The 23,202-nt window shown below is 41.6% G+C and overlaps 1 protein-coding gene and 1 long non-coding RNA gene across 3 annotated transcripts in view; one reads left to right on the top strand and one right to left on the bottom strand.

Annotated features, from left to right (window-relative positions):
- Window positions 1–12,758, bottom strand: part of EP300 (EP300 lysine acetyltransferase) — a 77,644-nt gene extending 64,886 nt beyond the window's left edge. For both annotated transcript variants that reach the window (XM_081209457.1, XM_081209458.1), the window contains exon 1: window positions 11,111–12,758. In XM_081209457.1, the coding sequence (XP_081065583.1) occupies window positions 11,111–11,204 (94 nt within the window). In that variant the 5' untranslated portion in view covers window positions 11,205–12,758. The remainder of the gene's footprint in view (window positions 1–11,110) is intronic.
- Window positions 12,221–17,616, top strand: LOC308595470. The gene is made up of 2 exons (XR_014012051.1): window positions 12,221–12,335; window positions 17,034–17,616. It is a non-coding gene; the product is annotated as an uncharacterized lncRNA (long non-coding RNA).
- Window positions 17,617–23,202: the final 5,586 nt, after the last annotated feature.

Here is a 23,202-nt window from a genome sequence, read left to right as displayed (position 1 = left end):
TAGAGCACAAAGCAGGCAAGGAGGCAGGGGGGAAACAAGCCAATGTTTGCCCGATCATCTGTGGGGACACCTGTGATTATGGTATTGTTTACTATGTTAATTTGGCTTAGCATTATCTGCAAACCAGGCCCAAGCTAGCTTAGCATTCTCATCTACATTCCCTGCTCCCATGTGCAAGTCTTTCTTGAGAGGGCAGTTCATAGACAGCAGGAACACCTGTGAGGAATGCAAACGGCTCGTATTTGCCACATAGTGGCCTGATTTGACATGACCGTGCTTGATGGAGTTTTCCATACGAAGTGCTAACCCCTATGAGCAGTATGCAAATGCCAGTGGCATTCAGATGTTGGGCCCTCCAAATGTTGCCAAACTACAGCTCTCATTATCCTGGGCCATTGGCCATGCTTGCTTGGCTGATGGAAGTTGTAGTTCAACAACATCGGAAGGGTTCTAGTCCTTGGAGTCAGCATACACACATGCAGCAACATCTCACTATGGAGCTCATGGATTATGCTATCCTTCAGCAAACAAGGAAGAAATAAAGAAAAACACAAATGATATCTGCCACACCCAAAGAAACTGCAAGGCAAGCAACCCAACAATGCCATGCAACTTTTTAAAGGCAGCAGTCTAAGGTATGTCTCACTCTAAAGTACAATTGATTTATTTTGGAAGTGAAGAAAGAGAAAGGCTAATACGAACTTCTATTATAAAGCACAATGCAATGAGGGCTTTTTAAAACCTCTTACTACAATAAACAGAGGCTGCCCTTCTCATAGCATTCTGAGTGGAAAGTGTACATTTTCAGCATGTTTAGAACTATAGAAACAAAAACAAAAAAAAATCCATAAAATGTGGATTAGAAAATAAGGAACAGTTATACCTTTTTCTAACACTTTCATTAGTATTCAATTAACCAGGAGTCCTATGATATTCTTAACATATCATTTACTTGCCAGGTGTTCTGAAACTGCAATATGAATGTTTGGTTCACCTGATTTGGTTTTCCCCCCTCTTACAACTGATTTTAAAACTCTGGGAATTTTTAGGTTGAACTAACCTTAAACTGATCATATCAAACATGCACTCTAATAGAATGGAGAATGTGTGTTTCTGTCAGGCCAGATGAGTACTGAACTACACTAAGGACAGCAGTTTACAGGGTTGCCATTATATGCCAACAGTTATTTTGAAAACAATTAGATCCCAGTGTTATGGTTTCCTCTTTTAGGGACATGTTAGTTCTAGGCAAGAACAGCGAGGGTTTGGGGGTTTTGTTGTTGTTGTTTTTTAATGGAGGTTCAAATAATCAGAACCTGCTGAGGTGTGTTGCTTCTTCACAAAATATTAATGCAATTTTAAATCACAATGAATGATGTTCTCAACATTCTTTACTTTAATGTACTTGTGGTGAGGAACCACTGACCCAAGGCAAAGTTAAGCCTCCCAGGCTAGCAAGACCATTTCAGTCAAGCCACAGTTGCTGTATATGAACTCAAGTTTCAAACAGGTAAAGGTCAAGCTGTGGTGGAAGGGGGGTGCAGGCAGTGCCTATCAGCAGTGCCTGCAAATCCCCATGAAGAGCACTTTGCAAGCACCAGTGATCAAAGCCATCAGATGATTAGCTGATCACTGACACAAAGCACTGCACCCACATCCATTAGATTCAATTTCAAACTATAGCAAAAGCAAGTCACCTGACACTGATGTCAGGTGACTGAAGGATGGGTGATCCCACCCATCTAGCAAACTTGACCCACAGGGGCAGAGGAGATAAAGATTCATCTGGATCCAGTTCCCCATACTTGATGTACATGAATAGCTTTCTTTGGCTCTTCACACACACTTGAAGAAACACTCTCATATTGGTTAAGGTGTTTCTTTCATTCATGAAATGGTGGAAAGCATGAGCTTCCCGATACTAAAAACCATCATACTGGAAATAAACTACAGCCCTATTTCCATCCGGCTTCAGTTCAGTATCAGCTAAAACTTAAACAACTAACTTTAAACACTAAATTTAGCTGTTCTTTGTTGTTCTTGGCCTTTATTGGCATAAGTATATATGATTTGTATTTTATTTTTTAAAGTCATCCAAATACACTGATAACCCAAACACATAAAATATATAAAAGACCAGATAGCCACCACTGAATAAATCAGACTGTTTTAATGCCAATTTAAAAAGTTCTGTTCCAGAAGTCCGTTCAACTTCCAAAACATTCGGAAACCAAAGCAAGGCTTCTGATTGGCTGCAGGAAGCTCCTGCAGCCAATCGGAAGCTGCATCGAACATTTGGCTTCCAAAAAGAGTTCCCAAACAGAACAGTTTGCATTCAGGAGCCAAAACTTTCAAGAACTAAGTTGTTCAAAAAACAAGGTACGACTGTATTTCCCAGGAAATATTCACCTCAGGTATCTGAGTGCAGGTTGAACTTGGAATAAGGGAATGGACAAATTGCAAATATATTTGGAACATCATTCAGATTTGTTATTTGGGTAGAATATTTAGTTGCTGCTTACACAACTGAGCATAGAATAATCCAATCCTAATTATATTTACTAGGAAGTCCTATGGTTGTCAATGGAGCTTAATTTTCAGAATGAAGTCTGATTAGTTACAATGCAATACAACACACAGGATCACATAAAAATAAACTTTTTGCAGTTTTGCTATTGTTTCCAGCATTCTATATTTCCATAAAATGAATTTAAACAACAAAAAGAGTATCATTTCAAAATTCTAGCCATTCCTGTGCTATGTTGCATGACAAAGTAAAATATATTCAGTTTAGATTTCTGTAGTCTAACTGTTTCCAAGCAAAGCAGAAGGGTTAAAATTCTGCATTTCTTTTCAAATACAGTATTTAGCAGTTTCACAGTACTTCCAAGGTCTATTTTGGACACAATCATATGAAAGAAAAATCACAGAAGCTAGACAAACAAGAAGTTGAAGTGCTCTCAGGAAATATTTCCCACCTCTGAACCCATCCAACACATCTCTTCCAAGAAATGTCACCTTTTTGATAGAAAATATGGTATGGGGCAAACTGGTTAAAGCGCAGAAGCAATTCAAAATGTGGACCAAAGTTTCCTTTCAGGCTGTTTATATTCAGCCTATTTTTTAACAGACAAAAGTTAATCTTTAGGACTGCTGGTTTTCAGAAAAGTAAAAGTAAGATAGCAGAAAGTTCCTAAATAACCAAAACAAAATCTATTGCAGCATATGTTGACTAGGTAGTAGTCGTCCATCTTTTCAGACCCAGAATCTACATCTAGCCCACACAAGCATTTGGGGATGCAATAATTCTTTCTTTTGTAATCATGTATTTGTCTGGAGGTGGTTGGAGGATGGATGGCAGGTAACAGATTGAGGTTGAATCCTGACAAGACAGAAGTACTGTTTTTGGGGGACAGGAGGCAGGCAGGTGTGGAGGACTCCCTGGTCCTGAATGGGGTAAGTGTGCCCCTGAAGGACCAGGTGCGCAGCCTGGGAGTCATTTTGGACTCACAGCTGTCCATGGAGGAGCAGGTCAATTCTGTGTCCAGGACAGTTGTTTACCAGCTCCATCTGGTACGCAGGCTGAGACCCTATCTGCCCACAGGCTGTCTCGCCAGAGTGGATCGTGCTCTGGTTATCTCTCGCTTGGACTACTGCAATGCGCTCTATGTAGGGCTACCTCTGAAGGTGACCCGGAAACTACAACTAATTCAGAATGCGGCAGCTAGACTGGTGACTGGGAGTGGCCACCGAGACCGCATAACACCAGTCTTGAAAGGCCTACATTGGCTCTCAGTATGTTTCCGAGCACAATTCAAAGTGTTGGTGCTGAACTTTAAAGCCCTAAATGACCTCGGTCCAGTATACCTGAAGGAGTGTCTCCACCCCCATCGTTCTACCCGGAAACTGAGGTCCAACGCCGAGGGCCTTCTGGCGGTTCCCTCACTGCGAGAAGCCAAGTTACAGGGAACCAGGCAGAGGGCCTTCTCGGTGATGGCACCCACCCTGTGGAACGCCCTCCCACCAGATGTCAAAGAGAACAACAACTACCAGACTTTTAGAAGACATCTGAAGGGAGCCCTGTTAAGGAAGCTTTTAATGTTTGATGGGTTACTGTATTTTAATATTTTGTTGGAAGCCGCCCAGAGTGGCTGAGGACGTCCAGCCAGATGGGTAGGGTATAAATAATTTATTATTATTATTATTATTATTATTATTATTATTATTATTATTATTATTATTATTACTACGTGGTAGTGCTGTCATAGTTGCAACCAACAACCAGAGTCTACGTCATTAGATTTGTGAAACACTATCCTCAATTATACCAATTATATGTAATTGCCAGAGAGGAAAAGTTGTGAACAGTAGCGCCAAAAGGCCATGGAATGCAACTAATAACTATGGGTCACTTTCCTGTTTCATTACCATCCTGCAACTTTGACTGCTTTACAGGCAGTCCACTGTTTACGCGGGGGTTAAATTCTGAGGCACTGCACACGTTGCGTATAACTGAAACCTATTGACAAAGCCTGCAAATAACCCGTTCCACCTCACCCTTTTAATGACATCTTTATGACGTTTCCGGGTCATTTCTGGATTCTGCGATGTGCATATACATGGTAGTGCACATATAAAACATGCCCCTTTCCCTAATCGCCACCAACCTCATTTCAGAAAGCAGGGAAGCTCAGAAAAGGGCAGGTTCATGTGAGACACTAAATGTGCCCCAAGTGAACACCAGTTATCAGAAAGTGAGTTACTGCCACTGGTGGTGACTAGGATCTGCCTCCATGTGATTAGATGCCAAGTCAGAACCAAAAATTTTCATTACACTTCTCAGCATGAGTTTATTCCTTTAAAAGTTAAATCTACTGGATATGTTCAATTCAGTGCTAACCAAACTAAGTTAGAGCAAGTACTTTATACCAGATGACTCCTGCTTTGTTGTGCAGAGAGCTCTGCAGTCAATACCCTTTCTGCAAATCAAGTCCCAGTAAATTAAGAAAGTGACTAGTCTGCAGACAGTCCATGCATGCAAGTCTTTATCAACAGGAGATAGCAGCTCCTTCCAAAGACACTGCCCTTTACAAGAGGCTGAGACTCAGAGAAAGCTATGAACCAAACCCTAACTAGTTGCCTGCAGTAGCTGCTGCTGCCTTAAGAGAAAATAGCCTGGAAACTACTTTTATAAGGGGCTTATTCAAAGGCTGTACAAGACTGCTTATGATTACCTGGTGAATTGAAACTAGTACAAATGACCCATAACTTCTCATGTTCTTGGGATGAGTTCAAGCAAAGTCCTGCACATTATTGTTTAAGGGGAGAAAGATATGGATGTTCAACAGCAAAACCTCAGAAAGTTCTGTTTTGCCTTTGGTCATTTAGGATCTATGAACAGAAACCAGATTCGAACATCTCCTATGCAAATGACATGATTTTTCAGTATGTTCCTCTGAAGTTACACCAAAACAAAGCAGAAACCTATTGCTTCTCTCTCAAGTTTTTTTTTACGTTCCCCAATCATAGAGCAATGAGAGGTTACTGGTATTTTCTAGATTCCCCCCCAAAAAACTTCTTTTTTACATCAACTATAAATTGACTGCTAAGCTCCTAATGAAGGGCTAATCAGGAAGCTGTTAACTTATCAGCAAGCTTCTTGCATATACATTCAACTCAGCATGGAAATTTGATAAGACTCCTGGTCCTACTCTTACATCTCTAGGGCTACTACATATCTGACAACTAAGGATAATACCATGCATTTCATAAAGTGGGCTCTGATCTATAAAAGCCTAGGGGACAACAGGTTTTACTGTGCAATTATATGTCTTACAGTCAAATGTGTTCAGGATTACAGCAGGACCAGCTCTGGTGGGCTGCCTAACAAGCTTACCTGGTGGTTTGAGCCATTTAAACATTTATCACAATGCCCAGCAGCACTTGATGTAGTGCTGAACGTCTATTGCAACTTTAGTCTTTAAGGTGCCACAACTAAGTAAATTTTGCTGCCCCCTTGCAAAACAAATGCTTTAACACTAAATATAACTTAGTAAGTAGAAGCTTGTTCTTCAATCATCCACATACTACAGATGAAATGTCATTGTGATCCAAAACTCAGTGTTTTATTTTATTTGGAGGGATGCTTCACTTACAATGCATATCGCTCTGATTATTTATGCAGCTACTAGTTTGATTTTATACACCTAGAGTATTGAATGTTTCCAATTCCTACAACATACTTAGAAATATATGTTTTCTACAGGGTCTAGTATAAACTTTTGCATTAGTATTGATCAGTGATAAATGAGATTGGTTTAGGAAAGTCTGTCAAACATATTATTTCTAGTGACTTGTTAACAATTAGTCTGCACCCATCTGTAAACTGTTTAGCTTCTGTTTGGATGAATTGGTAGTACTGATACTAATGATGTAAAAAGCTTTAAAAAGCAGTCTTAAGTGTTTGAAACACACTGGGACTCCACCATTTGGAAGTAGATACACTATTTACGGTGCCACAATTTAATACTGTTGTGAAGCACTATTTTAATCATATTTACTTGGCATTAAGGCACCACTGATTTCACTGGCACTTACTTCAATATGTGAGTTTTCAGGAATTGCAACTTAGTATTCTCCTGTATTGTTTAATAGTTACCTTACAATTGCTAAAATCCAGTGATACATGCATGCACAGTGAAATAAGGACATCAAGAGCTACACTCTATAAAACTAGCTTACATTTTTCAACTGCCTACATTAGAAAACAGTAAGGAACATTGGACATTAAATTGCTTATAAAAATATTATAATTCTGCCAGAACTACTTGCTCTATTTCCAATGGCCAAATGTCTGTAGTCCGAAACTAAAGCTTATTACCACCATTTCTGCTGGGCTCCCAGGTCAAAGGTATTCACCACTGGGGAAATGGTCTCCAGGCTCAACTGCTTGCTATGAAAAAAGACAAGAACCCTCTGCCACCTCTCCCCAGTGCTCCTGATCCCAAGGACAATAGCAAGGTATTCCTGCTATGTGGTGAAAGCGACAGGAGAAGTAAAGAGGAGTACAGAGATTGGTCTCATCCACTATCCACTTTACCTGCAGTCTTAACTCTCCTGACATGAAGGGAACTACCAGCATTGGTGCCAAAGGCGTGAGAAAGAAAAAGATGAACAACTATTCCTTATCCACAAGGTGGGTAAATGCACTATAGCCCATTGTGTGTGTGTGTGTGTTGCCAGTGGTACAATAGTAACTATTAGTTTACAGTAGCTTTCTATTCCCATCTTTCACAGAGAAAGCTAAAACGAATAGTTTACAGTAGCTTTCTATTCCCATCTTTCACAGAGAAAGCTAAAACGTATACTAAATAACTTATACTTTGCAGTCATCTAAACTTTCCCATTTTGTTCTACCTTTTCCAGCTCATTCTTATGGATTTTGCAGGTGGGATATACTGTTTCCAATAACCTCTGAAACAAACTGATATCAAAAGCATAATTGAAGTGATTTGTTCTAAATTAGAACACATACACCAAATTAAGTTTGAAATACAAATCATACTTCAGTCATTTGAAAGTAAGCTTATTTGTCAGAAAAAAAACACAACTTTGAACATGACTGAGTATAATGCTATACATTTTGAAGATCAGAATAATAATTCTAATTAGGTACACAGACACAGAAATCAGCATACAACAAGAAGTTTAATGCAAAAACAGAAAAGTAAGGCTAATGAGATTAACAACAAGGATTTATGATACTGGAATTAATACATCTCAAAGGTAAGGGGTTTCTGTGTTTTTCAAACAGGAGATCCTACTCCATTCCAAAATCGATTTGAAACTGAGGGACAGTTCAAAAGCACATAGGTGCAGTAAAAAAAATCCATGAAGCCTTTGAGTATGCCTAAAGCACCTATTTGAGTCTTGACATAGAATCTGAATAGCTGTGTACCTGCAAAGCTATTCTGAATGTACACTGCACACATTTACAGTTTTGCCTGCTGTTGCAAACCAAACAGAAGAAGCAGGTTTAAAATGCAGGTCCGTTACCTACTTTCTGCCTCATTTCCCAACATCAGCACTGTATGTATCTGGATGATATTCCAATTTTTACTCAAGAGTTCTTTACATACCTAACCTTCAAAAAGACAACTGAAATGCAACCTTATAGGTTTACACTAACTAAAATTCTCAAATGTGTATTTCATTTCACAAAACACAACTAAATTAAAACATATACTGTAGGTTTAATAAGAGCTTTCATAACACAATGCACTACTTTATGGATATGGCATACAGTAGTTGTGTTCTCTCTCAATGCAGCACATGCTTGTGTTGTGTTCTAACCTGTGTTTTCAGCTGAGCTCATACAGGACCACACAACTTTGTTATAATCAAATAATGAAAAGACATCTCCTTCCACTCAATATGAAAGCTATTAATAATACTATAGCAAAACTCATTTGTTTGAGGAAAGGGGGAAGCACCGTATTCCGGAGTTCTGATAGCAGTCAATACAGGCAATGTGGGAATTCTAAGCAATAATACTGCTGTTCAGCATACAGACAGAAAAGCTGCACAAATTGCCAACTTTATTCTTATGGCAATGACATATCTAGAAATGTTTCTATTTATCAACAGTCTTTTTTCTCCAACATTAATATCTCCATATACTCTAATGATTTCAGCATTGATATGAAGTATTCTACAACTATATATGCTTTTAAACTTGTATTAAATATGTTTTAAGGCATCAGAACAAGAACACAGAAATAAGGCAGCTAGGGCTTCTATTAGCTAGAAAAAGATGCAGCACTGTGACGCAGCATTATAGGGGGGAAGACCACTAGTTTGTTTCCAAAATGAGGTTTACTACCGTACCACATGTTAGTATATTTTAAATTACTTCTCTGCATGTCCATATTCTGAACACATAAAGTAAGAGTCACTATCATATTTCCACATTCTAAATATGAAGTAATGTATCTGTACAATCTAACCTCTAGATAAAGTACTTCTGGAGATTAAATTTGACTAGCCCTGGTTGCAATATGCTGAATATACTTAACATTTCTCCAAACACGGCTAAATTAACGTTACACTTAACATCTCCAGTTGACTAGTATTTCACTGAGGATTCAATCAAAATAGGCATTATAGATCATTTATTACTAGTCAAAAGCATGAGGCAATAATTACCTTTTTAAAGGAGGTAACAAACCAAGTAACCATTACAAGACACTAAGATTTGTCTAGTATACTTCTCAAATAAGGTAGGAAGATATGTGATAGCTTACCAATATTATAAAAGAACAAAACAACTAAAATATGCTTACTGGACATTAAGAGTAATGCAATTCTCATAGGCAAAGGAATCATTCACTGAACACAACTACATAAAGGATGCAATCTTGAGCATATTCACTGTAATCCTAACCCCTGTAATCTGGGAGTAAACTCCATTTAGTTCAGTAAGACTTCTGAGTTAGGAATCTCAAAATAGGACTTTCTCAAAATAGGACTTACTTCTGAGTAAATATGTGCAAGATTGTACTGACTTTTAAGCACAGGCATGTCCACTCAAAAATTAAAACTACTCTTACAGTGTGCATAGGGTTGCAGGCTTTAAGATTTAAGTACATAGCTTCGTTCTGTCTAAGAGAATGACCTGACATGAATCTAAATACCACTCTGTAGCATAGTATGAAGAAATGAGTATATACTGTGTTACCTATGTAGTATTTGCTTTTTGGCCAGAGCTTCTAATTCTGCTTACCAGTACAATGGAACCTGTTGATTTTCAGGTAAGTGCAATATCCCAATAAATGGTGTAATTAATGCTGCTTCATTTGAAATCCAGTTCCTAAACTTACTATAGTGCTCTTAAGGAGAGTGGATTCAAGAAAAAACATTGCTCAGCACCAAATGCTTAAAACAGCTTTCTGAAGTATGCTAAACCAACCAGTATTCAAACTAAAATACAAGAAAATGAAAACAACTTGTTATGCATCAAGTAATATCAGCCATTTCCCCCCTGACTTCATATATGAAGTAGTGCTAACAAGTTCAATGTACAAAACTGGCTACCATCAGTAACCACAATGCCCAGATATGTGGCTGAAGAGCTCCTCTCCTCTAATAAAGTTAGTTAAGAACTACTGCACTGTTTGATCACTTACTCCCCATACCTATACCTTCAGAAAAGCAATACCAGTACTTGTATAGCCAGTTGCATTCTACAGTGATTTAGTTCCCTGAACTTCTAAAACAACCAGTAAACGTTTGTTACCAAATGAACACCTGTAACTTGCATCCATAATTTCTAAGGAGTTCTAGAGTTCTAACTAGCTGGCTTTTACGAACCTCAAGAAATATCATATTAAAATACAGACAGAAGAGTTAAGAATAGTTGTACTCATCCTCACACATGCAGAGAGACTATATGGGAATTTCAGACATTTTGGTCTCAAAGCAAGGAAGTAGAAGATGCAAAAGAAAAAGGTGGCTCCATAGTTTCTCAAGGCAAATCAGGTGAACTAGTTAACAAAATGTCAATACAAACATTATTCGCCAATTAATATTACGACTCTTGACCAAACAGAAATGTTGGCATTTAAGAACGCTTTGTGGTTATGAAAGAAATGGTGGAGGAAACAAACTATCCATCATAATACTGCTCAGAGCAAAAAAAAAAAATATTTCAAGACTGAATGCCTCATCTTTAAAAAGCTAGATTTTACAAAAATCAGGACTCTACATGCACAAAAATGTAGATAACAGTTGTGTAATGATTTACACTATAACTAGAGTTTAGGATTGTTGGTGTTTTTTTTAACAAAGGTTTCATTTGCTGCAGAACAGTGAAACGGGCAAGCAAGTAACACAGACATGCTTATAGCCCCTTCAATGAAAGGGCAGCAGCAGCAATTAAACACCCAATGTGATTAATGCAGCAAGGTGCAGAGAAAAGTAGGTACACAGAAAGGCAAAAAGAGACAGTATAAGAAGGGTACTAGACAACAGACTGTGCAAAACATGGGGACATTCAAGAGGAAAGGAAGGGAAGGGACCCATATGCAGTGAGGTAAAAGCAAGAGAGACTGACCTGTGCCATCGCTTGCAGAGACAGAGAGCGCCGGTGAGGAGAGTTTAGGCCTCTTGGCTGAAGGCGGGCCCGACTCCACCACATTCTCGGCCATTTTTAATTCTTTTTAGACAAACAGAGCCCAAATTAAAGATGGGGTTCGTCAAAGTCGTCAGCCTTCTTCTTGGATCCGGAATCAACCGAACAACAGTAAGAGAAGGAACTGAAGAAGAAAGGGACAAAGTTCCTCTTTTTCTGCCCCTCGGGATCTATCTCTGTTGGGTAGCAGCGACTAAGGGGGAACAGAGATGGGAAATAGGGTGTGGAAGCAGTCTTTCCTCCGGCCCACAGGGAAAAACAAGGATGAAAAGAACAGGCAAACCCTTCTCCAAACACAAATATGCGGGGTTGGTGGGTTTACAAATCGAATTAAATCCGGCTGTGGGGCTGCTGGTGCTTCCTCGCCGCCGCCAACACCACCATCTTCATCCTCCGGGGGGTCGTCGTCTTCTCCTCCTCCTGCTGCCTCTTCGCCGCCGCCATCAACCTCTTCCTCCTCGGCGTCGTCCTCCTCCTCCTCATCGCCACAAGGAGGCGGGCGAAGGAGGAGAGGAGAAAAAAAGGAGAAAGAATCTCTCTCCTCTGCTCGCAGTTCCTTCCCTCTCCTTCCAAAAACCAGCTTGCAATGCGGGGGGGGGGGAGAGAAATGCCCACTGCTAGTGAAAAAGGGATTGGGGAAGGGGGTCACAGACGGAGCGTGTCGAGGGTCCCCAACTCCCCCTGCGCCTTTCTCGCCAGTCACTAATGGCTGCAGAAAGGGGAGCCGTAAGGAGGAGGAGGAGGAGGATGAAGCTAAGTCCCAGGAGTCTCCGCTTCACATCTTGTTGTGCAGGAACAAGGAGGCGGAGGAGGGGTTGTTGTCCCGATGGAGGCAGCAGAGATCCCGGGATGGGGGCTGGAGAGGGTGGGCTTCAGGACTCGCACCCCGCGCCCCCACCTTTTCTTCCTTTCTTTCTCTGTAGCAGGGTGCCCCCCTTCTGGTCAGATGGAGGGATCGATCCCAGAGCAGGAGGAGGAGAAAGCGGCGGCGGCGGCCCCTCCCCCCCTTCTCTCTGCCTCTTCCCCCTCCCTGGGGGGATAAGGATGGTTGCGAGCGCTTGGTCTGCGGAGAGGACAAGACTCTCCTCGGAACCGAAGACGCGATGCCTCAGGCGTTTCTGGAGCGGCTCCGTCTCATGTCCGCCATGTAGGACCTGGGGAAGAGGGAAGGGGGGGCGCAGAGAAAAGAAACAGCTTTCCAAACCGGAGCCAGGCGGCCTCCTGACCCCGCGAACGGGCTCAGTCGCCAGGAGAGGCTGTGGGTGGGGTCCACCCGGGGTCCCGAGTCACTAGCCGAAGCCGGGAGTGCGTACTCCCCTACTGGCTGCGAGGCTGGTGTAGGGGGTGTATCACGGAGGTTTCGGGTTCCCTCAGGTCTGGCCGGCCAGGGGCCCTGAGCGGCTGTCGGTCTCTGTCGTTGCTTTTCCACCTCCCAGGCTCTACCCGCCCAGCTCGGTCCCTCTCGTTCGCTCCCTCCCCTCAGTCGCTCACACACAAACAAAATGGCGGCTGTTGTTTCTTCACTCTCCCGATTCCTCAGAGGGAAGCGAGCGGCGGCGGCCGGAAATGAGCCAAGAGAAAAAAGGGGCGTGGCCAGAAAAAGGAGAGGCGGGGACGCACGCAGCTCGCACACACAATGGAACGCGGAGGGCCGAGGAGGGGGAGAACCCGAGGCGGGGTCAGCTGCGGTCACGAGACTTGCTCAGCCACTCGCCTTGCGCTCCCGGAGCGATCCCTTCCGCAAACTCTCTCGCCTCCGCCTCTTAAAGGGGAAGGAGAAGCTGCTCGCCCGCTTCCCTCCGCCTTTACTTGTGTTTTCTGTCGGCCAAAATAGACCGCGAGGTTGCTGCTTGGGACAGGCCTATTGTAATGGGGGAAGGGGGGGCGCTGAGCTTGTGTACTCTGGACCTGGCATTGCCCACGGTACGCATCGGAAGCCCTCCGTAGGAAGACAGGCCCTGGCTCCTCGCTTCCCTCCTTTGCTGCTGCAAAGACAGCGGCCCAGAGTCACAGCCGAGGGTGGTTTGGTGGGGGGGCGGCGGAAGAGAGCAGGGTTTGGCCGGCCTTCTAGCTTCTCATGTACGGTGCAGGCACACACACACCGATGTGATGAAGACGACGACTCAGGGTATACGTGCACATATAGACATAGGACATGAACCGTAACCTGTGATAGTATGAGAACAAAATCATCACACAGCCTCAAGGTGGAGGCGCAGAGGTCTTTTATCAAGCGATCTTGCACAATTGCATTTTCCTGCCAACATCCATGTCTGTTCCTCGTAAAGAAGGAAAATTCACTGCGGGGGGAGGGCTTTATTACGCGAAAAGACGTGGGGTAGCATTGTGTTGGGACTGATACGTATTCCCTGTAATGCCGCGAGTCTGGTTTATAACGCTACGCCTATGTTTTTATCGTGATTTGCCACCGCGCTCTTTCGTACAAGAATCCATAATTAAGGCAGGGATGGGGTGGGGGGGATCACAGTAAAGTAATGTATAGACTAGGAGAGCCTTCCGTCGTTCGGTATGTTGTGTGTATACACATGAGCCTTTCACTGCAGACCCCCGGGAGAAACAGCAGCACCTTCCTCACATATTCATTCCTTTGTAAAACGTAGAGAAGCGAGAGGGTTCCGTGTTCTTTCCTTTCCCTCTTCGTAGGAGAGGTGAACAATCAGTTCACAAGACCACTGGACACATGGCTTGCTTCTTCTAGCTTGGTTTTTTATAAGTGCCTGTAGGAAACGCCTCACCTGAGCAGCGCACATACTGTAATATGGAATGCCTGCTACGTTCACTTTTCCAAGGGTTTTCTGGTCTGTGCTTGCGACAGACAGTTCTGTTAGTCCGTTCATCACAATAATTGTTTTATTAAGGTTAAAAGGACAGAGCAAATCAGAGCATTCCATCACTTGTGTGAATTGGTCTTTATATGACACTGGTAGTGGACTGGACTACTGAAAGTGATCCATAAGATTACTTACGATATGGTGACATAGAAGGGGTGTAAAATCCAGGCAACTGTGGCCCGGACCTAGTTGCTGGAAAGGACAGGACGGTACGTCTCTCCTTGGGTATGTGCTGCTACACAGAACACCGAAGGACAACAGGATTGTGGAACACCACTGCTGTCTCTTGCTCCTTTTGTCTGTGCTTCTTTCCCCATCCCAGTTATTTCTCTCAAGCCTATTTTCAGTGAAGCTTAACTTACGTTGCTCTCAAACTTTGATGGAGATGTGTGAGCAGCACAAGCAGGAGCCAGGAAATCATCTTCAGTAGGAGGGGAGATACAGAAACAAACCCAAGGAAGAATACTGACACATCACTCCCTTTCAGCCTAGTCCTAGTACAGCTTGCAGTTCCTAAATTTTCTGTTTCGTTTCATGTATCTGCTGCTTTTCCACAGTGGACTGTGCCCAAAGCAGCTCACAATAAGCACCAGATAACAGAAAAGACCATTAAAACAATTCATTACAAAACATAACAAATTTAAATAAGGGGAAAATGAACCATTCTTCCTCAAATTATTTTGCATGCAAAAAATAATGTCCATCTTCATAGGCAGTTCCTGAAATGTGTTTGTGGGTGTACCAAATAGAAAGATTTGAGAAAACATATCTCCTGCCAAAGTCCTATGCTCTTCTGAAGAATGTCGGGATATCAGAGAGTTTTGTAAAAAGTATTTGCGCCCTTGGTAATCCACTGTCTGTGAAGCATTCAACTGATCTCATCATTAGGAAACAAATAATACCTGGTCTGCTTCACCCAAACTGCACAAAGCTTTAGCACACTAGACAGGAAAACAGTGGTACGTTATGACACAGTAAAAGAATACTACCATACCTGGGCTTGGGGTGGGGATGGGGAACTAGTGCCCTCCAGATGTTGTCATTATCATGGCCAATATCCAAGGATAATGGAATCTGTACCAGCAATGTCTGGAGGGCCTCAGGATTTCTGTTTGAATCCAAGGCTGTGGCAATGGGGGAAGCAAGGTCCTCTTGGGGTTTCGATGCTGTGAACCCCTCCATCTCATGCTCAGGTTGTATAAATATATGATAAAGACACCATAGTCTCTGCTTTGCCTTGCTACCAAAATGAAACACGAACCCTGGGTAAGTGCCTGGAACCCCTGGAATCTCGTAGTGCTCAGAGATTGGGGTGGTGTGCGACAATATTTTAACTTTTGAATGTTTTTTGAGTGTGGTGGTAATTTTTTCTTGGTTTTCATGTTTGAGTTTTTTTTTTTACTTACAATCAAGCAGTGTATACATCTTATGAAATAAATAAAAATAATAAATTATGTGTAGTGAATAGGCTGGAACATCACACCTCAAGTAAAATTTATGAACTAATAAATCACTGTTAAACTTCAAGGGGGGGCGGAATCTGTCTTACCAGGTCTAGTGCTATTCAATATTTTAATTCATTACTTAAAAGAAGGGAAATGCATCTAATTTATACATGCAACAGAACAAAATATGTGAATTTATTGAATAACCCTACACTGAATCAGTCTAAATGTGTGTTTTTCCTCAGCCTCCCTTGCAGTCCCCCCACCCCCCGGCCTGGGATAAACTCCAGAAGGTAAAATGGCAATGGAATGGTAGATACTAGGAAGAAGGGTTTGGGGAATCTGTGTATGTTATCATGAGCAGCTTCTATCACCAAAGTATTGCACTCTCCCAAAATGTTTAGAGGTACCAAGGCTCCATCTCTCTCTGCAGCATTGCCTCTGTGCCACCCATGTTTGCTTAGTTATGTCCCACCTCACTTATGCCTATCTACCTGTCCTCCCAGTTCTAATTTATATACCCAGATACAGCATCTTGCTCCCAATCTAGGTGGATTATGGTTGATAATCTAGCTTTTCGGCCTGTCAGTTGCTTGGGACTAATTCAGTTTTTGCTGCAACCTGCTACATTTAAGCTTTGCTGTGCTGACTTCCAGCTTGTTTGACCTCAACCCTGCCAATGGTCACAACTTGAAGGAAATAGTGAAATCTACATCTAAAAAGAGGCAAAAGTTTGTTGGGAAGGTTCAAGTGTAGAGCAGAGAATCCTGCTTGTGCACAGTTTGGCCTTGAGGTCTCCTTCAGTCCATTATTCTTCATTGAGCTATTCCAATACTTCTAAAGCATCATCTTAACAGTATCTATCAATCTGCTTCCAGTGAAATCTCTAGAATCTCTTGAATTTTTTTTTTAATAAAAAGACTGGTGTATTATTGTGTTCATTTAGAGATTATAGCTATGTGGTACTACTCTCCAGTGGTTCATTCCTATCTGGAAAATTGGTCGCAGAAGGTGGTGCTGGGAGATTGCTTGCCTATCCCATGTCTTCTGGCATGTTAGGTACTGTACTTCGGGGTTCCATCTTGTTTCCCTTGTTTTTTAACATCTATGTCAGTGGTTCCCAAACGTTTCTCACTATGGACCACTTGAAAATTACTGAGGGTCTTGGTAGACCACTTAATGGCTCTCCTGCTTCTTGTAGCAATTGTAATTAACAGATGCTGTTTTATTTTTTTAATGTATTTTTACTGCTTCTTTTAATTCTTATATTGTATGCTATTGTATTATAATTTGTAATAAAATAAAATCCAATATAATAAATAAAAGAAGTGCTAAAAATACAAGAAATAAAAATACAGTTAAATTAAATGTGAATATTTAATGCTGTGGATATGCCTGTCCTGCTAAACTTCTTCATCCAAGCACCCCATTAACTTTGCTCTTAATCTTCTCTGTTCCTTTCAAGACCACATTTTAGCAATTCCTGCGTAAGTGGATATCTAGCTAACGGGAGATTTATCCTCTTCACATTTTTTGTTATTCTATTAGACTGCAAGCCTGTGAACCTGCACGTCAGACCAACTGGGCAGCTGTGTAACAGACGTGTAATCTTTCAAGGGAAAACCATTCCCATATCTACCTTCTGATAAATTCTGCAGGAAAAGCACATAGGAGAAGCTGTTTCCCAGGAACCCAGTTGCATATTTGACTCCTGCTGCTAATGGAAAGCTGTGCCTCCACCATCCACTGACACCACCCCAAAGAGACAAGAAACATCCTTGCAATGTTTGGGTGCTCAAAAGCTAGGAACAGTTCAATACAACCCTGAAATGAAACTTCATTAAGACTCCATGACAACCACCACTTGGTTAGTAATACAGCCAGGCAGCACATTGGATCCCGCAACCAATGTCTGACTGAGCAACAGGACAGTCTCAAATTCAGTCTTTCAGATACATTTGCAAAATTTACTAAGATAGGATTTATACTGATCTTTCTGCCTCTATGTATAAAACTAAGAAAAATGTTTAAAGGAGCCTACCCTGCTCCACTTTTTTAAAAGTTTCTCTCACCAACCAAAACACAGTATTCTCCACCCTCGTGTGTTCAGGGCGCAGGTGCAGAAACAAAACCAATAAAAAAAGGCCTAGAGTCCCTCATGTGTTTTGAAAAGACAACACCTTTATTGGTTAGTGGGCATCAATGATAGTATGGCACGGGGCAAAGATCCTATCATTCAGTGCGCTAATTCCTGGACAAGGCTCCATGCTCAAACCATCTGCTGTGAGTCAGTCTCCTTAACGGCCCACATCAGTGTGGACTGGTCTGCTTACAGCAACCTGGGAGCACAGCGACCCAACAGCCCCCTCAGCTGCTGGGACCATGGACAGAATGCAGCACCCTTAGATTTCCCAAGAGATACTGCCATTGGCTTCCGCATAGTAGGCCTGCCCACACACCAATGCAGCCAAGTGTCACTCCTGCACCCACAAAAGGGGAGAGATCATTTACTCCTGCCTGCACAGGGGCACAAATTGCAGCGCCTTGGTAAGTCAGGAAGTACATCACGGGATAACACCAAACCAGTGCTGCAACACTGATATGGCTCCATCTCCCCTTCCCCCAGTCAGATTGTCCCACACAAATGCTGGACTTAGACATTGCTAGGGGAGTAGAGAAAAAAGTCATAGAGGAGGGACAGCTGCCCCTCTGACACAAAATATAAAACAGCAATTGGATTTCTCTAGTCAAGAAACAAGTTGAAAAACTAAAGTAGAGTCAGTTTGAACATGTATGACCCTATGGCATGTCAGACTCAAGTAATGACTGGAAATATGTAGTTATTATAATTACTTGCAGTATATTTTATGGGTTAACGACTGCATTGTGGGAGAGAAACATTTGGTAGAACAATATCCTGCTGCAGATATTTTGAATTAGATTACACATCATAATCTAGTCCTGTGTTGAATTATGCTTTTAAAATGTTATGTTCCTTCTTAAATATGTGTTTTATTGAAGAGATGTATGTATCTTTGTATGTTACCCATGAAAACTGACACTTTAATGAGGGTATAAACTGAGATCTGTATTATTTTTTAAGTTATGCTACTTACAGACTTCATTGTTATTTTTCCTCCCCCCCCCTTTATCTTTATTGTGGTCCATAGACCCACAAAACAGTTGCAAAACAAGATACTGTACAGTTAAGACAACCAAACAATAGGCGAAAGAGACCGAGGTAGTCGTTTTGTTATGTCTAGAGCATGATGGTCTTTTTTTGTTACGACCTCAGAAAGAAACTTTGCCACGGTCAGTGTAATATCATTTGACCTATCCTCCAGAAGGTATTTAATATGGGAGGCTTCACATTTTCCCGATATTGTTCTAAGGAATTTGTACCTTAACCTTAAAAAAAGTGAGATCAGCATTTGTGCTAAAATTCCTCAATACAGAGGGTAATTTATCTGACTTACTAATTTTAGTTACTAATTTTATAAGTTTAAATAAAACCTACCATTTGTGTGTGTGTACACTTATATGTACAAGCAAGAACATATAAAATTGAAGTTAAGAGAAATCCAGGCCTATTGTTAAAGACTGGAGGAGTGCTACTCAAGCTCCCCCTCCTCACACATAGCATAATTATCACAATTTTCCTTTGTACAGTATATAATATAAACACTCAAATACATAATTTAGTGCAGACAGGAATCACCCCATGGACAAAATATATGCTGCGGACCAAACTCTCAAGGAACCCATTCACCTCACCTTGCTCTCTTTTTCCTGTATTTAAATTCTCTCCTATCATAGTAGGATGTGGTCTTCATAGTACCACATCAGCAGTCATGCCAGTGAATTAATTTCTTTATACTTTTATTTAGACCATTTATATACCACTTAACAGATAAAAGCAACAAGTATTACAAAAATACATAGCAACAGTGCTTTTTTTCTGGGGGTACTCAAAAGGCACATTTTTAAAAAATGTTAAAAGTGTGGCACTTACTGTAACAGCTTCATGGTGAGTACCGGCACCATTTTTTCATTATTATTTTTTTAAGCATTGCATAATAACATATACAACTGTAGAATTAATAATTACTAACCTTTCTAACCTATCTTCACTCTCAGCCTCCTGGCTCTTACCCAGGACACAAACAAACTCACAACTCAGTCACAAAATATCAAAAAGAAGGATTCTGAAAACTGCTGACATCACACTAATTTTTTACTCTAGACGTACTTTTTTATGGGCAGGCACCAAGGTGAATGGAGCTTCCTCAGCCTATGTCCCATTCAACAGTTAGCTGCCCTCTCCACAGCTAGTCCCAGGTTATGGCAGCTTTGATGAGTTTCTCAGTGAGTTCCAAAGATGGAGAAAATAACATTCCTCCACACACAGTTCTTTCTGTCGTTTTTTGCCCATTTCTCCAGCTGCTTTCTTATGATTCTACGGAGGGGCTTTCATTTGTGGGCAGGCACCAGGATGGATGGCACACCCCCATGCTGCCCACAATTATGTCCCATTCAGTAGTGGAGCTCCAATCTCCACATCCACTTTGTATGCAGCATATGACCATAGAACAGTTTAAGGAGCAAAAACACATGGATATGTTGATTACAGAGTTGTGCCCAAATGCCCTCTCAAAATTATCCGCCTGATTTGTAGGCAGAAAAAATGGGGTATACCATTTCGCCAGATTTATCTAGATGGAGAAGAAATTATCCAATAGTTTCTCAATGAATGAGCCTCGCCGATAGCAGTGGCAGCAGCACAGCTTGTTTGTTTTCCCCTTGTGTGCCTGTGAGAGTTTTGCTGCTGTAGGATCGTTATGGAGTGCTGCTTGGAGCCAGGATGGGGGACACCACAAAAAAGAAAGAAAGAAAGAAAGAAAGATGGAGAGTATTTGGATAAAATTCTGCAAAGTGGCCTTCTTCTTCTGGGAGAGGGATGAGAAACAGCAAGTCTCATAAATATTCACAAGAATGTTTTCATATGCATATAAAGAGGTCCAAAATGCACATGTCTTAAGCATAGGCTTGTACTCTCATCACCCCTGATCCCTGATCATTGGCCATGCGACATCTGGTGAGCCAAAGGTTTCCCACACCTGTATTATACCTTACTCCTGTTGGATATTCAGGTGGAATTGACATTGTCCATATGTTCTGAGGCCCTGGGAGTTATTAACATATTTTCCTCAAGACTTGCAGGAGAACAATGCAATGGTATTGCATGGCAGACATTGATCCAAAGTGGAGAAGCATCTGCAAGTAGTGCTGTCATTTTTATTTACCAATTGCCTGTAGTTTGTATTGCTCCTTATCTCTTTATCCATATCTTCATGGCTGCTCAGTATCTGCACAGATAGAAGTCAATAATTAACCTAGGCTCAGAGCCCAATTAATTCCTATGCAGACAGTATCAAATAACAGGATTAAAAATCATTTTCCCTTAGCACTTTATTTTTATCACCTGGTCCTTACTAATTCTCATGTAGCTTTTGCTGCGAAACCTTTTAAAAACTGCTGCTATTTTGCCCCAGTTTTGTTCCCTCTGCATGCCTATATTTAAAGCAATTTTGTTCTTCCCTCACAGATTTTGGGGAGGTAAGCACGTTCGATGAGATCTCACTGATGAGCAAACATTGCATCAGTTTGATAAAGAGATAGAAGGTCTGAATAGAAAAAAAGTGGACAGTTTGACATTTTCGTAGGTAAGTTACCATTTCAACAGCAAAAAGGCACCGAGCCATCTGCCTTTGTGTAACAAATTGTTCCTGTTTGAACGATAATCAGTAAAAGATGAGAATCAGTAAAATCAGAGGGCATGTGAGCAATGCCAGCTCAAATACGCAGAGTGGTAGTTTAAAGCCCAGAGAGCCCGTGAAGCCACTGACTGAGTTGTGTGGCAGCCAGAATGACTGCAGGGGAGGAGTAACCCTCCCACAAGATCCTGGGGTCCCTTCCAACTCTACAATTCTACGCCTCTACTTGCTAGTCTGTAGCAATAGGCCTTAATTCCCCTTAGCTTCAATTACTAGTTCTTACTAGTACTAGTGTGTGTGTGTGTGTGTGTGTGTGTGTGCACTAAACAAACGGTTAGTTTTACTTAAACTTGTAAAATAATTTGTTGTTGTTGTTTAGTCATTTAGTCATGTACAACTCTTTGTGACCCCATGGACCAGAGCACGCCAGGCACTTCTGTCCTCCATTGCCTCCCGCATATAAAATAATTTACTTGTTAGTAAAAAGAGAGAGAAATTACCCTCTGTACTGTGGAACTGTTGGATAGATACTCATTTCACATCTTCTTTTCTTTTTAAGATGAAGGAGCAAATTCCTTGGTACAATGAAGTCTGTTAGTTGCATAACTGAAAACAGAATCTACATCTCAGAGTTTATAGTCCTTTGAAAGCGCCAGTGTTCTTGGCTAATATATATACATACATAAAACACACACACACACAAAGCCCACATAACATTTTAAAGCATAATTCAACACAGGACTAGATTATGATGTACACGTTCTAATTCAAAACCTCTGCAACATGATATTGTATTACCAAATGTTTCACTTGCACAGTGCAGTCATTCACCCATAAAATACCCTGTAAGTGATTACAATAAAGGCAGGAAGAACATCCAATTAACTACATATTTCCAGTCATTATTTGATTCTTGGTTGGCATCCATCTGTCTTGGAAGAGTGTACTTTTGAGGGGGTGAAGACAAAACGTTGGAAGTTACAGCGTCTACTGTGGCTGTAGAGGCCAATACAGGAGAGACATGTTTCATTGCAGTTGGAGCAAATAGAAGTGTCTGGTTGTGCTGCTGCAGATGCACCATGTCGTTGCTTCTCTCTGTGCTCCTCCCAGTGGTCCTTCTTTGGTCACTGCTGTGGATACACAACCTGATTGTCTCTAGGCACTGCAGACGTCTGCAAGGGATTCCCAAATGGCAGGGTTAATGTTGCCAGCCTTCATGTCATGTTTGCAGACATCTTTGTAATGCAGAGAAATTCAATTGCTGATTTATATGTTGTTTCAGAGGCAGTTGTCACTTCTCTATGGCTTCTCTCTCTACTCCTCTAAGTGATGTCTAAGTCCAGTAATTGTGAGGTACAAGTAGACTGGGGAAACATTAGATGCAACTATGCCGGTGCTGTAGCACTGGTTTGGTGTTATCACTTGCCAGTGATGCAGTTACATACCCTCCAACATTTCTCTGATTAAAATAGAGACATCCTATTCAACAACAACTTTTCTATTTATACCCCACCAAACTAACTGGGTTGACCCAGCCTCTCTGGACTGCTTCCAAAACATATAAAAGCATAATAAAACATTAAACTTCCCTACACAGGGCTGCCTTCAGATGGCTCAGGGTTGGATAACTCCATACACTCCATTTCTCCAATGAAAATAGGGATGTCCTAAGTAAAAGCAGGGCATCATGGAATCAAATCAGAATCTGAGATGGCTTCTGTAAATTCAGGACTGTCCCTGGAAAACAGAGACACTTGCAGGTGGTTACTTTTAGTCTCCGTCTTAATAGTCTTCCATGTGCAGCAGGGTTCTCTTTCGATCAGGAGCGAGGGACCTCGGGTCCAGAGGCCACATACAGCGCTCCAGTCTTCTCTATTTGACCCATAGGACTCTCTCTAGGTCGTGCTCCCTTCTTGGCCAAACCCTATTTGGGCCTGGCTGAT

The sequence above is a fragment of the Podarcis bocagei genome, assembly GCF_964188305.1.
Source record: "Podarcis bocagei genome assembly, chromosome: 10".
Taxonomy (NCBI): Eukaryota; Metazoa; Chordata; class Lepidosauria; order Squamata; family Lacertidae; genus Podarcis; species Podarcis bocagei.
This window is presented reverse-complemented; position numbering and strand designations above follow the sequence as displayed.